General features: G+C 38.0%; 2 protein-coding genes across 6 annotated transcripts in view; one reads left to right on the forward strand and one right to left on the reverse strand.

Moving 5' to 3' along the window:
* Positions 1–17,887, reverse strand: part of nphs1 (NPHS1 adhesion molecule, nephrin) — a 486,431-nt gene that overhangs the window by 462,213 nt on the left and 6,331 nt on the right. For 2 of the 3 annotated variants that reach the window (XM_087283293.1, XM_087283289.1), the window contains 3 exons: positions 10,194–10,360; positions 9,834–10,005; positions 7,329–7,447 (listed from right to left, as the gene is read on the reverse strand). The gene's annotated coding sequence lies outside the window, so the exon portion shown is untranslated. Of the gene's footprint in view, positions 1–7,328; positions 7,448–9,833; positions 10,006–10,193; positions 10,361–17,308; positions 17,517–17,887 lie in introns of those variants that run through there. The other variant, XM_087283292.1, reaches the window with a different exon arrangement.
* kirrel2 (kirre like nephrin family adhesion molecule 2) overlaps positions 1–17,887 on the forward strand; it is an 85,811-nt gene that overhangs the window by 47,788 nt on the left and 20,136 nt on the right. For all 3 annotated transcript variants that reach the window (XR_015508658.1, NM_001099344.2, XM_087283015.1), the window contains 8 exon segments: positions 3,950–4,107; positions 9,363–9,513; positions 9,919–10,024; positions 10,229–10,377; positions 11,065–11,192; positions 13,471–13,597; positions 14,144–14,244; positions 17,331–17,529. Coding sequence is in view for 2 of the 3 variants with exons in the window: in NM_001099344.2 (NP_001092814.2) it covers positions 3,950–4,107; positions 9,363–9,513; positions 9,919–10,024; positions 10,229–10,377; positions 11,065–11,192; positions 13,471–13,597; positions 14,144–14,244; positions 17,331–17,529 (1,119 nt within the window). In the remaining variant the exon portion in view is untranslated.

Here is a 17,887-nt window from a genome sequence, read left to right on the forward strand (position 1 = left end):
GCGTTGCTGACACCTGGTGGCCCAATTCAGACACAGCCATGTGTTGTGGAAGATGACAAACAGTTAGGCTTTGCAGCAAAAGTATATCAAGGGCTAGAAATGTGGGACATTAAAGCGTTGAGAAAGGCCAAGTTTGTTACTGAACAATAAAAAGATTTCTGCGTCTAATTAAACAAAGTTGGCACACTCACACAGGCTCACCGGAGAAAAAGTAGGGCTACAACAATAGCTTTTGTGCACACTGCCGATGTTTGGCGCACGGTTTGAATTCCCAGTCTGGAGCAGAGCGAATATGCCAGCTCTTGCATGCAGGCGAGGAGGAGTGAGTGTGTGTGTGTGTGTGCGTTCATGTGTATGTGCATGTAGGGGCATGTGGGGAAATCAATGCAGCCGGATGAGACCAAAGCAATCCAACAGAGTCAAAGAAGTCAACGGCAGGAGTGCAGTCGAGGGAATCCGCATGGAAATTAGAATCACCTTGCACACGGATTCCATTAGCGCTTGGGCAAGACCAGCGAAAAGACCTCTGACAATTCTGATACAAAAACAGAAATTGGTTTGGAGAAAAGGAACAGGACAGACGGAAGAGTGTGCCTACATGTTTTTTTTTCCCCACATGTTTCTGTGCGTACTGTGAGATGGACACCTTCATCAAAGGTGGCAGACACTATTTGCCGAAGGCTTGCGCGCAGGCATGCAAACAAATGAACAAATCAGTAATTCAGATGAAACAGGCCTGCGGCGGAGTGCCTGTAAATAGACTTATAATAGCAAATCTCAGCCATGTTAAAAGGGCACGAGTACTGTCTTAACCTCTTTTCAGCGAGAGACAATCTCTCTCAATCTCCCTGTCCATTTACCAGCATGTTCTCTGTAGGTCAGACTGGCGGAATTAAATGCTCCCGCACTAGGTATGCATTTCTAAATGAAAATACTGTACATAGTCCTCATGTTTTTTATCTAATTTAACTGAATAGTATGCTGGTCTGTTGAACACTGTTGAAATCGCTGTCATCATTTACTCATCCTTCATTTTTTCAAAGCCTATTTGAATTTATTTACTTCATCTGAAGCTATTTTGAAGAATGATAGTTAATTGCACCCATTAATAATTTTCCATTATAATATTTTGTCCTACTATGGAAGTCAATGGGGGCGACACTTGGAGCAGTAGGCAGCGCTGCCATCTCACAGCTAGAAGGTTGCTTGTTCGAGCCCCGGCTGGGTCAGTTGGCATTTCTGTGTGGAGTTTGCATGTTCTCCCCGTGTTGCCGTGGGTTTCCTCCGGATGCTCCGGTTTCCCCCACAGTAAAAAGACATGTAAAGACATGGCTAAACTATCTGTAGTATATGTGTTTGTGTATATCCTGGTCCTCCAGGTTGAGGTTTAAGTGTTGAACTAACAACCCCCCTCATCAAAACTATATGCTATTAAACATCAATATGGTGCGGATAAATATCAACTTTGATAAAAATGTCCCTGGGAGTAAGAATGAAAGTCAAAATATCTTCTTTTGTGTTCAGCAGAATAAATAAACTCATAAAGATGTAAAAGCACATGAGGAAGAAGAAACAGTGAAGTACTTTTCATTTTTGGGTGAACTACCCCTTTCAAAATGTTAAAAGTTGTTTAAGCATTCTGGTCATCAACAAAGTATATGTAGAAATATTCAATGGTAAACTAAATTTCTACCTGGCATATGCTTTTATACTGTGCAAAATAGCATGAAATGTGTTATTCATATTCTCACATTGGTCTTAATTACAATTTCTTCATGGAGCCACTTGTGAGTAAATATTGGTGTGATTTTAAATAATCCATCTTTTTTCGATTATGGAAATTAAAATATCATATAAGTGGATGTGACATTCTTGATGACGTGTCCAGTATTTAAATGGAAACAAATGAACTGTTTTTAAATAACTGAACATTGGCTAATGAATGATGACATCAACAAAGTAATTAGTGTTTTGAAATAGGCTAGAACAGACATGCCCAAATTAGGGCAATGCTGGCCAACGTTGGCCCATGGTAACCTTTGAATTGGCCCGCCATCCCATCTGAGAATGGATTAGAGATTTTATGTAACCTTTTATTTGTTTGTTTTATTGTTCAGCTACAAAAAAGCCATCTGAAATTAAATGTTTCAATTTAAATGTTGTCAATGAATCAGATTTAGTTTCAAGTGTACAGTTGAAGTCAGAATTATTAGCCCCCTTTGATTTTTTTTCTTCTTTTTTAAATATTTTCCAAATGGTGTTCAACAGAGCAAGGTCATTTTTACAGTATGTCTGATAATATTTTTTCTTCTGGAGAAAGTCTGATTTGTTTTATTTCAGCTAGGATAAAAGCAGTTTTTAATTTTTTATGAACCATTTTAGGGACAAAATTATTAGCCTCTTTAAGCTATATTTTTTCTTGATAGTCTACAAAACAAACCACTGTTATACAATAACTTGCCTAATTCATCTAACCTGCCTAGTTAACTTAATTAACCTAGTTAAGCCTTTAAATGTCACTTTAAGCTGTATAGAAGTGTCTTAAAAAAATCATTTAAAATATTATTTACAGTCATCACGGCAAAGATAAAATAAATCAGTTGTTAGAAATGAGTTATTAAAATTATTATGTTTAGAAATGTGTTGAAAAAATCTTCTCTCCCTGAAACAGAAATTGGGGAAAAAATAAACAAGCGGTCTAATAATTTAACGGGGCTAATAATTCTGACTTCAACTGTACATACGGCGCATAGGGGACAATGCAGAGTGAGGGAATCAAAGCAAAACGTCTGCTTGACGAGTGTATTCAGCATATTGAACTCCACTGTGTTTTTATCACAATAAGTTACCATTACAAAAAGTCATACTGCATTAGTTAATTTGATTCAAAGTAATTTTTTTCTATTTATTTATAATATTATGATAGGAATTAGGAAATTACATATGGCAACTTTAATGTAAAGTAGTTTGGTATATTTATCTTCGGCCTATATCTATCAATAATATTTGGTTTTTGGCCCTTTATACAAAAAGGTTTGGGCACTCCTGGGCTAGAGGGATTGAATTGCTTTGCACACTGAGGAAGACTGAGCTGAAACATATGCATATACATAATGCATAAAAATAATGCATATACATTATGTTTGCCGACAAATGTAATTAAAAAAACATAAGAATATGTAACATTTCTACAATTTATAATACGTTTTTATAAAGATAAGAAAAAATACAGAAAAAATAAATAAGTGAATCAATAAATAAAATAAAAAAAACAAATACCAGTTCATCCAAACATGCACCATATAGAGTAAATAATATACATCAAGTTTAACTTGATCAAACTCAAAACATTAAAAAGAAAAAGTCCATGAATCATAACCTCCCTACTTTTAACTCTTTCAATGACTTTTGATGCACTTTCAACTTTTTAGAAGCATCTGCTCTAGCTAAATGAATTCTTTCAAGCTTAAGAGCAGCAACCCTATCAGTCAGCCATTTATGAAAAGTGGACTTCCAATACAAGACCACCCTTTTAGCCACCACCATACCAAACATAATAGACAATTGCTGATTATGTGACCATGCTAACAAAGGGTCAGAGCATCCAAACAGGGCTAGTTCAATATCTGGACTAATGCTTTCTCCTAAAACATTTGAATAGAACTTAAAAATGATTTTCCAAAACTCAGAGATCTTAGGGAAAAACCAAAAAAGTATGAGCACACGTTCCCTCTAAGCTCTTGCATCTGTCACATAATGGGGAAACTGAAGGGAGAATTTTGTTGAGTTTAGTGTTGGTAGATTGGGGACTTTTAAATATCATGCTAATTGGGTGGTAATTGGATGGACTTCCTCATGTGATGCATTTTTAAAGGCAGGTGAAAATAGAGACGATTTGACCTTTATGTATTTTTTCTCCCAGATTTAATAAAATCTTCTTTTTTTTCAGTGCCACCTTCAGATCCTATAGTGGAAGGAGGGCCGGTGGTCCGGCTGAAAGCTCACACCCCTCATAACCTGACATGCCGGGCATCCGGAGCCAAACCTGCTGCTGAGATTACCTGGTACCGAGACGGAGAGATAATGCAAAATGCCATCTACTCAAAGGTGAGGCCACAGAAACATGACAGCCATAAGAGTCACTAAGACTGATTATACCTTAGCATCTCTGTCTTGCCCCTCTACCTGTCCTTCACATTAGCTCCGTCTCACAGTGCACACCTAAACTTCAGAAAAACTCTCGAATTCAATCTCATCCTCATCACCCCACCGCAAGCTGCCTCCTTTTGTGCCTCTATTTTCTCTCACTCTCGCTGTTGCTCTAATACTCGAGCATAACTGGAGCATGTCAAAGCTCAGACAGGCATAAGCGTTTGATACAGTTTCCGCTGAGAGAGAAAGAGCAAAGGAGGGAGAGAGAGGGAGTGAGAGAATGAGAAAGGGAGAGGGTGGGAGAAGAGAGGGGAAATCAGCCACAACAATGCCGAAATACAATGGGAAGTGCTGTGGAGCGTGAACCGGCTGCAACTGCGAAAGTGTCACATTTGTCATGCTCTCTGACCACGCTAAACGACACTAAACGACACGTTTAAAAGGGGCAAGAGGCAGCAGTGAATCGAGGGAAGAGAGAGAAAGAAAGACAGATGAAACTCGGAAAATAGATGAGGGAAAAATGAACACGGGAGAAGCTTGTTTAAGAGCAAGGTAGAAAACTCAAAGGCTTTTTTGATTTAAGGTAGGGGGAAAAAAGAGATGGAAAGCCACATGAAGACACAAGGAACAAAGTAAAGGAATGTGAAAAAGGTAGACAGAGGCAGGAGAGAACCGATGAGCAGGGCCAGACAAAATATGCAGACTTTGTTTTTTATTTTTGCTACTTCTGCACAGAATTTGTTTAAAAATCTGCGGATTTATGTAGAGTGATTTCGAGAGTATAGTAAAAAATATAAATATATATATATATAAAATAGAAATTAAATAATAACTTTAATTTTTATTTAACATTTATAATGAGAATCCAGTTTGAACCACTTGTTTAATAAACAAAGTAAAGGCCCATTCACACAAAGCATGTGTAATGTAAAGTGAACGCTGGCAAGAGAGGTGTGGATACAAATGCAGGGTTTATTATGCAGAGATTGGTCAGGTAAGCAACATTCAACACAGGAGCAAACAGATGTATATGGGCAATCCAGAGTCGTGGTCAATAAGCAGGCGAATGGTCATTACATGCAGGCAGCAAGCAACGTAAAGAAACAAAACAAAGCGAGGGTCAAAGCAAGGTAAGGCAAGGCAAACACGTCGTAATGTCCACTATTCAAGGCAACAAGACTCAGCAACTACTGCGTGTCTGTGCTGCTTTTAAAGTCCATATCATCCGTTCTGAACAGCTTAAGCTGTGTTTGTAGCAATCAGCCAGGATTAGGAACCGGTGTGTGTGTGTAGTGGATGCCTGGATCCTGTAGTCCATATAATGGCGGATTTGTAGTTCTATGCGGTCTGTGTGTTTACTAGCGATCTGCCAGGATCAGATCACTGGTGATTTTGACAGAACAATGACAATAAATATAACAATAAATATATTTGCATCCACACTAACGAACAATAAAAATCTTTTTTTTTATTTCCCCCTTGTAACCAGTAGATGTCCTCAGCGTGCTTCTAGCGCATCTGACCGAATCGTTATTTAAAATGTGGTATATGCACACAGAGTTGTAAATTTCAGCCAGCCAGCCCAAGGACTTCTGAGGTACTATCCATTACAAAATTGCCACGTTTTAAATCTTTCAATTTAAATTTAAATTTCTTTAAAAAAAAGTGATCTTCACTTCTTATTAGATATACGATATGAAGTGGGTCTCAGATCAGACAAGAAGCACTGCGTTAAATTACATTTTGAACCACCATGTCTTTAAAATACGACAGTTTATTTTACCTCTGTGTATCGTTTAACGCTTAAACAACTAAATGAATGCGTAAGTCTATTCAAATGAATGTAATGTAATTCGATTACAACATCGATGCTGTAAAAGCAAATTGAAAATAGTCACATTAAGCTTTCATCGGAAGTTTATCATTGGCTGAAAAGCACTAGCTGTGCATATATCCCATTGCATTAATCTAATCAAAAGAATTTAGCAATCACAGCCAGTGTGGTTGAATAAATACATCAACTTTCCCCGGCATTTTCAAAGTATGCAACGCAGGGATGTACTTTTATTTTTACTCGTCAATTTGCTAGCCTGGCTTGCACACCTTCCACATATTTTTGATTATTCTTTCCCCACAATATCCATATCATTATCTTTAAATAAACTTTGAAAGAGGGTTTAATATCAAGCAGTGAGCTTCACAATGTTGCATGCAGCTTTGAATTGCGCGAGCTCTTTATATTTCAATGGATTCTGACTGGCTTTCAGTTTTTTTTTATAGTTTATTAGCTGAGAAAAGAATAAAAAAAAATGTTCTGAAAGTGATCCCAATATTATTCCTCTACATCTTTACTGTAATTGTTCTAGTCTGAACTGTTGTTTTTATGTTTAAGATGATTTTTACAACTCTATCGTCATCTTTATAGTTATCATGTTAAGCATGAATGGGCCTTAAGTGTCTTATATGTCTACTAAAAGAAAGAAAACATTACTTCACAAACTGTGTTGTACATAATCATCTCAAAACTGGCATAATATTCAATAACATTACTGAAATTCCTTCCCAGAACTGGGTTGCAGCTGGAAGGGCATCTGCTGTGTAAAACATGTGACATAGTTGTTCGCGGAAAATGAATGACTTACTGAAATTCATACAATAAACTAAATAAATATATATTTACACATACGTAAATGAATAGACTGAATGATGGGCTAAATAAATCTGTGGATTTCTTCGGGCACAGATTCTGTGTGGGCCTGCGGATGAGCAATAAGAAAAAGACAGTGAGTGTAAGACTGATGACAGGCAGCGTCATGACTCGATCTAGCGTAAAAAAGAAGAAGCTTTCAGCGTATCAGAGGTTAAAGCATGTGACCTGCCATTGATTCACCCCCAGGCTCTCCAGAGAACCATCTTCCCATAATCCCCCAGTCCCTGTACAGCTCCGTGTCTTTCCCCCAATCCAATCGCCCCAAATCTAAAACTGCACCTTTCCTCCATTAGGGCCGGCTTGTAGATTCAGTGGGTAGCTCTACACCTCAGCCCACTTAGGTGTATTGATTTCTTACACACAATAAATAGATTTGAAGGATGATGTGCAGCAGGAAGAGGCAATGGACAGATCTTTGGGTAAACGTGCTCACAGTAGACCAGTCTCGTAAAGCGCAGACGCTTACCTGCCTCACTAAACCGATGGCAGCTTTAATTCTCTGCAATGCTCAGCCCACAGTGCTGGCACAGACTTGCGCTCAAATGGGATTAAGGGCATCATGGGAATTCCTTATTAAATTAGGACCTGCATCAGGAAATATAGGACAATTAGATTAGGATTATCATGTCTGTGTGATTTTAACAGTGATAACAAGATGAGTGAAACAGCTGTGTTTTATATCATAAGTACACTGACCATTAGGACCAAATAACATTTCACTAGCCATGCTATCCATCGACTGCCTCGCTTATGTGAAGTGTTATCAGGCGTAACATGAAATTATGGAAAGTTAATGTTAAAGTCTGTGCAAAATCCTTTGGTAGGGCATATTCATATTGTTTAGGTGAACAATTAATCTGTGCAAGTTAATATACTGAAAAAAAATAATGCTTGTTTTGGTAATCTCCAATCAAAGTCTGACCATTAGCTTCTGTGTTTGGATTTACGGTCCTTCACTGTTGATGTCAGTTTGGCCAAAGGCTATAGATATACAAAGACGGTTCACTACTACTACTACTATTCATATTACTACCATACTATACTATACTATTCAATACTATGAATAGAGAAAAGTGCGCTCACAGCGAAGGAAGTTCTGTCTTCCAGTCGAAATAGCCAATCTCCAGTCTTTAATGTCATGCGGTTTTGTTGGGGAGGAGGCTGTATATATTCGCTTGTTCGGGGCTACGTTCCAGTCCACTTTTAGAGAAACACTTCCCTTTACTTGTTCCCTTGGCTTAATCCCCAACACCATGAACATACTCTCAACCCCTCGGTTTTGACCAAGGAAGTGAGTCGGCTTCATATGTCCACTCCAGCACCTTTATGTCCTAGTATTTAACGCAATTTTTACATCACAACAGTGTATTAAGAGGGATTAGGGCAGTCTATTTAAACACATTCAACTGTTCTGCCACTAGTGGACGATTGCATGACGGAATCAATGACGTACATCTGAGTGAACAAGATGATGGGAAATTAGTGAGTGAAGAGCATAAAAAATTGAACGGGAATGTAGCTTCCTTCAGGCAAGCCCTGTGGTTTAGTGAAAGCCATAAAGGAGATTGCTGTCAGTATTGCCTTTCCACAGTAGGATCAAACTGACGATTACGAGTTTTAAACGTAATTATTGTTTAAGCAACAAGAATATTGTGGCAGATCCATTCAGATTTTGTTGTTGATTAAAAGTATATAATTTAACTAAGAGTTTAGCGAGCAGCTTTCAAGATTTCAGGATTTCCCCATTGATTTAGATAGGACTGCATGTACTGCCGTCAACATGACGTCATATTGAAGTTGTACCCCAACAACGTGGGGACGTTGGATTTTGTTTGGAAATGAAAATCGGATTGACGTCAGAACGCAACATCAATATCCAACCTAAAATCAACCAAATATTAACGTCTAATCATGTTACATCTTGACATTGTGTGGACTTTACTACTAAGACATCTATCAGACATTGCATTTTGGTCACTTTCTAACACAACCTAAAGTCAACCAAATATCAACATAAGTTGACGTCGTTATTAGACATCAAAATAATGTTGTCCTTAGATGCTGGCTAGACATTGAATTTTTGTCGCCTGACGTCATGACCTAAATCTAACCTAATATTAATATCTTATGATGTTGTGTAGATGCTGGGTGGCCACAGAGTGAACTGGCTTTCCATGAAATGAACTTTGGTTTGATGGCTTCAGCCACAATATTCTTAACCATGCCCCCTTACCATTAGTTTACTACTAAGGAATGATACGCCAAAAAAAAGCCACACCCAATACTCAATTTTCAGACTGAGATGGAAGAACGGCAACATACTGAAACAAAACTCTCAGCTACTCCCGGTTTACGTGGACTTTAAAAGCTGTCTATGAGATTATTTACAGAACATTTCATTGAGGGTTGCTATTTCTAGAGAGCTACAGCGATTTGTTCCATCAGCACTGATACGGTCTCAATTTTTAACTGGTTTAACACCGTATCGCTGCTTTTTCAGAGTCTGATGGAGGATGGAAAGAGAGAAACAGCTGTTAGTATGCTGCCCATGGTGCCTGAGGACAGCGATTCTGGACGTACCTACACGTGCAGGGTCTTAAACCCTGCTGCCCCGGCAGGTCGCCAAACTTCAGTTACCATCAATGTTCAGCGTGAGTACATTTTTTATGTTATTTTAAAAGCCTAATACTATTTGTGTCAAATTTAAAATGGCATTGGCCTATTTTGGAGTTCCACTATCCCATTTTGATCCACATCTAATGTTGATTTTATTTATATAATGTTATATTTGACATTAAATATATCACGGAGGCTGATGTTTCAGTGCAAGATTAGTGATTCAATAAAAGGTTTAATATGTTTGCAAGGAACTGTGCAACTGGCTATATATAGTTTTTTGTGCTAAAAAAGACGTGTAATTGGACAGGGGAAGGCTTTTTATAAAAAAGGATTGTGACTTAGATTTACACACCTGGAGCTTGGCAGTAAAGTCATTGGGAAGGATTTATAAAGCCTCTATTGCTGCATTGAATCTAATCCTGCATGTTTCCTTCCAGATCCTCCGTCTGTGACTCTGTCTGTTCAGCCTCAGACGGTGATGGAGGGAGCAAAAGTGTTGTTCATCTGCTCCGCGTCTGCCAACCCTGAGATCACAGGTTACAGGTAAGCACATTTAATATCACAACAGATTCAATACATAATCCCAGATTATCCACCCGGTCAGATTTAAATTTGAGGGCAAATCCCAAATTGGATATAAATTACAGATCCAGCGCTTTGTGCACATGTTTGGTGATAATAATAGTTGTTATTGTAAGCAGCAGCATCATACCTAGTGAATCGAATGCATTTTCTTCTTTTGAAAAGATGGTCCAAAGGTGGGGTTCCAATCTCTGAAGCTAACGGTGACAGCCTGGAGGTGACTGCAGACCACTCTTACTTCACAGACCCAGTGTCCTGCGAGGTGTCCAACTCAGTGGGAAGTACTAATGTCAGCACCTTGGTGGATGTACAATGTAAGTACTTATTAGTTTTGGTCATAACATTAAACTTAAATCTGCGTTTTGGCCATTTGTCCTTGAAATTAAATTAAATGATTGACTTGTTTTTGTCATTTTATTGTTAATAGCATTAAATCCCTAAAAACAATGCGTTATTTCAACTGAAAATTGGCAAAAATTGACAAAAACTGAGTTGAATTTGGGCTATAAATGTAATTAAAAAAAATAACCCAATAGCATGTTTTGTGCATATTGTATCCAAATTTGGTTTGAAATAACCCAGCGTTGTTGTCTTTTTTAGTTTAGAGTGAACTAATTGTTTGTAACTCATCATTTTTCTTCTTTTAGATAATTTAGGCTTTAGAATTCACTATAAAATACATATTATACAATATTTTCATTCAGTACAACAGCAGGTATAATTAGCATCCTAAATATTTTACCCATGGCATTGCATAATACATTTTCATATAGAATTCTGAAGTAAACAATACACAATAACATATATTTCCTTCTAAAACTAGCTCCCACAATAACTCCATGGAATGACCTTCGGTTTCAACTTGTATTCCAGCCTATTTCATTTAATAATGCTGAATAAGAGCACATTGTAATGGGCTTCATTTTTGTTTTGTGCACGCAAAGCCACACTTTAACAAAATGTTCTAGAACACAATAATAATCTTTATCTTTCGTTTGCAGTTGGTCCGAGATTGCTCACAGAACCAAAACCGCAGATAGTGGACATTGGGATGGATGCTGCTTTCACTTGCTCATGGACTGGCAACCCTCCCCTTACTCTAGCCTGGACCAAGCAAGGCTCCAATGTGGTACGATGACCTCTTCTCATTTTCTTCCTAAAAATGGCACACCATCTGTTCCGCAACTGCCACTGCAGTCCTGCTTGAATGTTTTTGAGTTTCAGATTTCTACTTGGTTGTAATAAGCCATGGAGTCCACTGTCAACCTAGTTTCATTAGCAGTTTTATTCATTAATTGATGTTTTGTCAATGGCATCAAAATAAACAAAGGATTTCCCTAATTTTAAAGGGATAATTCACAAAAAAAAAAAATCAAATTCTGTGATCATTTACCAACCCTTTCAACATTTTAAATCTTTACGATTTTCTTTCTTCCTTTAAACACCAAAGGAGACATTTTGAAGAAGGTTGAAAACTGCAACCATAGACTTCCATTGTTTTTCCTACTATGGTCAGTCAATGGTTTTCATCTTCCTTTAAAATACTTCTTTGGTGTTTTAACAGAAGAAAGAAATGCATAAAGGGTTGGAACCACTCGAGGGAGAGTAAATAGTGAGTAAATTTTCATTTTGGGATGAACCATCCCCTTAACCCTTGTCTGTAAAGGAAAAATAACGTAATTTTCTGCTCAGAGTCGGATGGTTAATGGATGGCATTTCGGCACATTTACAGGACTTTGGCAAATGGATCAAGTGATTGCCAGCCTAAAATGAAAGTTTAGCTCCAGTAGATGTGTGAAATGCATCAGCCTATTCTGCTGTAAGTGTTTCTCTGAAGCTGCTTAATCAGATTTCATAAAGAGCCTGAGAAAGCAAACAAAAAGTGAGAGAGGAAGCAAAACAGAGAGAGGGAAGGCTGAAAAGCCAGAAGGTTCCGATGAGGCAATCAGTTAATTTCGCCATGACTACATCTCTGCCCTTTCTGAGTATGGGCGGATCTGATCCACAAGTAGAGCGTTTACTTCATCGCCACAAGATATGGATTAATTGGCTAATTCGATGAGTGCTGGCGAATGAAAAATCGAGGCGAGTGTTAAACGGATTAATCACAGTTTGCCGGCATCGAGAGGAGAAGAATGGGAAGAGGAAGTGCTCTTCTAAGTGCTCTTAATGATCAATGGCTTCTAACAAGTGACCGCGGCGTGTGTACCAGTGCACCAGAGGCAAAGGAGCACAAGTATCTGCTCACACTCCGGAAAATTCTTTGCACTGCCATTGTCGTAGGTTTAATTAGAGAAGTGGGTTGACTCAGAGGACCCAGGCTGGAGCGCTTTAGACAGTAATTAAGATTGCTGCAGACAAAATTACAGGCGGAGTCAATGCTTTCCCCTTGGTATTGGTGGCATTGGTCTTTCTCTTGTGTAAGCTACAAGCAAGGAAACAGATGACTGGTGCTAATGGTCACAGCCATCTCTGAGGGCCACAGCTTGATTTGTCAACACAATCTTCTTCCTGTGGAAATATTGATTTTCATTCCACAACTTGCTAGAAATATAAGATAAAAATAATAATAATATTACAAACATATTGACAGGCATTGACAGATATTTGATAATAGTGCATACCCATCAAGCAATTTTGTGTTATGTCTAATGGACGTCTGAAAACAATCAACTTGGCTAAAAAATGGCTTAATTTGGGTTGTCAGTGAAAATCTAATAGACCAAAACTACAGTAGTCAACATTTGAAGTGGATTAAAACCATCCTAAAACTACTAAACAACACCCATCCCATCTCAGGGTGCCTTTTTTTTTTTTTTTTAAGATGTCTAATAAATTGTCAAATAAACATCTAAACATAGTCGTCTTGGCTAAAACAAGGCTAAATTTGGGCTGTCAGTGAACATCTAAGAGACTTCTAGGAATAGGCAACAACTAGACTAGTCATCAAAGAAACAGAAATGAATGACTACACATATAAAGTCCATCTAATCTGTCTATTTGATTATAGGTCTAGTTTTGGTCTATTCTTAGATGTCTATTATATATTCACTAACAGCCCATGTTTAGCCTTGTTTTAGCCAAGCTGTCAACGTTTAGATGTCTCTTAAACATAAAATTGTTTGCTGGAATTCTTGTCTTGAAAAAAATTTTAAAAACTTTTTTTTATCCACTTCAAATGTTGACTAGTTACCAATGCAACCCAAATGTAGCCACGTTTTAGCCAAGACATCGATGTTTAGATGTCTATTAGACATCTATTAGACTTTTTTTCAAAGAAAAAAATGCTTGCTATTTATGTTCTAATATGTTGGTATAAATTATTGATGTGGTTCATGGTAGGTTTTTACCTGATGTTTATATCAAAGGTGTCTGACCAGTCTCTTCTTGTCTGTTCTATTCAACAGGTGCTCAGCAATAGTAACACTCTGCAGCTGAAGGCAGTTACACAAGATGACACTGGGACATACACATGCAAAGCCATTGTGCCTCGGATTGGTGTGGCTGAGAGAGACGTAACTTTAACTGTTAATGGTGAGGAATGTCGTCATTAAACTTGACTTCTTGTCTAATTTTCTTTTCCCCATGATATGGTTCATTCCTAAACCATGGAAATCGGGTTTTGAGGTAAATAAGTAGGGTTTGGATTGGAAAAAAGCAATCTAAAGGGTTACTTCACCCATAAATTGCATTATCATTTACTCTCCTCACAAGGTTTTAAACTTTTATGCATTTATTTCTTCTGTTGAAAATATTTTAAAGCACTCACCGACTTTCATAGAAGAAAAACAAACACTATGGAACCCAATGGGTGCCCGCTACCAGCATTTTCCAAAATAAATTATTTTGTCTTCAACAGAAGAAAGAAATGGTGAGTAAATGATGGCAGAATTGACATTTTGGGATGAACTATCCCAAGTATTTTTTGTATTACTAATTCATGAATTGCCTCTTTAACCGATTAGCTTCATATGCATACAGATGACTCATGCATTGCCTTCTTTGCTATCATTAGCACATTTAGTCAGTATGATTTCTCTTCATCTCTGTTCCTCTCTCTCTCAACCTCAAACACTTCAGGCCCTCCCATCATCACAGCTGAGGCCACACAGCAGGCCATCAAGCATTCCAAGGGCAAGCTGGAGTGTCTAGTAGGCAGCAGCCCTCCTCCTGACAAGATTGTAAGTATACTTTCTCCTATTCCAGTATATGTGTGCGTGTTTGCTAGCTATCTGACGCTTGCTGTTATTCCTGACAAGCTTGTTTGTGAGGCTTTCCCTAGAGCAGGTGCTTTCTGTGTGTGCACATTACACGCTCAAGCTCCCTTCAACATCGCCTCTTTCCGTGCTCCTGTTCCCAGCTTTCCATATCTGACACCCACATAAACACACACACATAGAGTTACACTGCCCCGTTTCCCTATTAGAGATGGCTCGATGAGAGGGCTGAACCTATATCGCACCTCTTCCACCCTCAAGCGTGCAGAAGCGAACTGCACTAATGCCAGGGTCTGCAGAGAAGACCTCTGGCCCCCTAGGCTCTCTTCCAACAGCGAGCAATTAGCGCACAGCACCGCTGACCTGCCGTGACCCAGTCGTACGTGGGAAGGCCTTTCAGTGGATAATTAGGGTCTAAGTTGGAGAGTCAGCGATGGGAAGGGGAAATGTAGAGATGCACCGAGACACATGGAGGCAAGGGTATCTAAGAGCAATGATGCGAAAGAAGGAATCAGAAATAAATAAATAAATAAAACTTGATCCTAGAAACTGTGACAGGTAGGGATTCGCAGTGTTACACTATGTCCTAACTACACGCTGAGATGCTATGAAGTGACACAAGCTATCTTTTTTCATGTTGAAAAAAAAACTCCTAGCATCGCGTCATGTAGAAATTTTGATTTTAGAAACAGATTCCAGGGATTGACGATAAGGACTGCCCGATGGTCTGGGGCCAGTTTGCGAGACGCTCAGTTCAGTGGACAGGATCGTTACTGGCCCGATGGGGTTTAGTGTAATTTGGCTACGACTGTTTATCAATTGTGTGCAAATAGGGTGCTTTCACACCTAGATGTGTTTCAGAACCTGTCTCATTTGCCAGTTAGCGCGGTTTGGTTGGCATATGTGAATCCCACAATTGAGCTCGGATCTGCGCCAAATTAATCAGTCCAAAGATCGCCTGAATGGGGTAGTCTCGGCTCGACTGAAATGACCTGTGAAGCTGATCGATTGTAGTGAGAATGCAATGCAATCCAACAAACCCGGGCTATACAACAGTGTATTATGGTTATGTAATAGCCATATACAGCTATATAAAGAGGGATTTATGAGCAGGGCGGGGTTTCATTCCTACTGGCAAATGTGTGTTTCATGTCGAATACGAAGTGAAAGCATACTGAAATATCCCAAGTGCTGTTTATCCGTTAGGAAAATTGACTGGAAAATTTCATATTTTAATCTTATATTTTGTATTAGGCCTGTTATTTTGTTTACCTTTGCACTAACACCTCGAAAGAGAGATCAAAGCTGATCTGCTTCAAGATCTGTTTCAAGTCATCCGTTATTTCTCTCTATAATTTATAATTCTCTTATATTCTAGCAAATGTTTTTTAAAATAAATTAATTCAATATTTTTTTTTTTACAAAACTGAAATGAGGTTATGAGAACGTCTGACTTCTGTGATTTATACTTGGTGAATGTCTGTGGGTGTCAAAATTTAAATTTCGCATATATATATATATATATATATATATATATATATATATATATATATATATATATATATATATATATATATATAAAATTGTTTTTATTGGCAGTTGTATTTAAAGTTAAGTAATGCTAAATAAATAGTGCATGTAAATAATTATGTTTGGCTTTTGACACATTATTTAAAATATCTGGCAAAAAAAATAGCTAATAACTTTTTTTTTTTTTAATAACTATTTTATTTATTTATTTTTTTAAGTGGGGCCAGTAGAAAAAGTCCTTAGTGTTAAACCCTGATTTCTATATCTGCGATGCCGCGGCTGAACAGCAGCACAAACTACTATGACAATGATCAGCTCAAGTGCTGAATTTACTTTATTTTGTATTGTTCTACTAATGTGAGTTTGACTGCCATTTTACTTGAAATTTCAACCATACTAAAAGCAAATAGTTTGCCTCAGATCTTAAAAATAAAATAACTGGCAAACAAATAGTTTATAAAGATATGTTAGAACTGCGACTCAGTGCAAGCGAACAAATATCAGTCGCTCAGCAAGTACTTTTAATAGCTAAAGAGGTATAATATGTATTCATTAGATTATAAACCTTACCTTGGGAGTGCAGTGCATTATTCTACACTTCTGAATGGCTTTGTTATATACATTTTTCTCTTGTGTCACATCTGGTGAAGTAGCTTGAGTCTTGTTGCGCATAGCTGCGCATCGATGGATTTGCTCTTCATTGTTTGGACTTCCAGCAGTGAAAATTAAACCACACTGAACTGAACTAAATTAACTCTGAAAACTGGACTGACACAGTTTCAATTGCAATTTACCAGAACTTCTATGTTAAGCTGCTCTGACACAATCTGCATTGTAAAAGTGCTATGGAAATAAAGATGAATTGAATTGAATAGTTAGGTCACAGTGTTGTTGGTTGTTATTTCTTCACCTCAGGCCAGTTGAGGGAGTACTTAAACATGCTATTTCACCTTTCTTTGCCAGAAAGGTGAAATAAGGCATCAATAGCTTGTTCTTTCTCTATCTCGAGTAGCTTTGAGATCTCAGACTGACCTGCTGCTACACAGGAGCTGCTTGTCTTCTCCGCGCAGTTTTCCACAAAGCTCTTTTCCACAAGCCGAGGCAAAAGCAACTCAACATGACAGCGTAAAAAGAGAACAAGACAAATTCTAATATCTGACAGTGTTTTTAAGACACTGAACGTCGACTGCTGGGGTGAAACGTCTTTACATGTCATTAATTCTGTTACGCTCAAAATGCTATTTCAAGATGTGCTGCAGCTAGACTCGCATTTCTAAAAAGGTTTCGAGTCAACCTGGAATCAAAACTGACATATTCCTGGTTGTATTTTGAATGATTTAAAGGGGGAATGTTATAAATAAGAAATAAACATTTGTCTTTTGCAATTCTGAACCGTCCGTGTGACATCAATCCCTCTTACATTTTCATGATGTAATCAATAAAATAGCTTGCCATTTCCATTTCATGTTTAGTTAAAGTGCGGGAATAAAACTGACACCTTGTGTTGTCTTCCTCCACAGGTATGGACATTTGGGGACATGATGTTGTCATCTGGCTCTTCTGGTCGTTTTTCAGTCCAGACAGTAAACAGTGACCAAGGGGTCCTCTCCTCGCTAATCCTCTCTGAGACTCTGGCCCAAGATTTCCAGCTTCGATACAACTGCACTGCTTGGAACCGCTTTGGAACAGGAACAGCGCTGGTGACTCTTGAAGAGCAAGGTATGGGTCTTAATGTTGAATAATTCTACAGAAAACAACCTTTCATTGATTTGCCATCATTCCACCTTCGGTTGTAGTCATTAATTTCAAATGTGACCTTGGACCGCAAAACCAGGCTTATGTTGCATGGGTGTATTTGTGGGAATAGCCAAAGATACGTGAAATGAATATAAATTATAGATTTTTTTAATAGCAAAGATCTTTAGAATATTAAGATCATCTTCCATGAAGAAAGTTTGTACATTTTCTACTGTAAATATATCAAAACCTAGTAATGTGCAGTGCTAAGTACTCAATTTAGACAACTTTAGATGTTTTAAACCCTCAAGTTCCAGATATTCAAATAGTTCTATCTAGG

The sequence above is a fragment of the Danio rerio genome, chromosome 15 (assembly GCF_052040795.2).
Source record: "Danio rerio strain M-AB ecotype USA chromosome 15, GRCz13ab, whole genome shotgun sequence".
Lineage (NCBI taxonomy): Eukaryota > Metazoa > Chordata > Actinopteri > Cypriniformes > Danionidae > Danio > Danio rerio.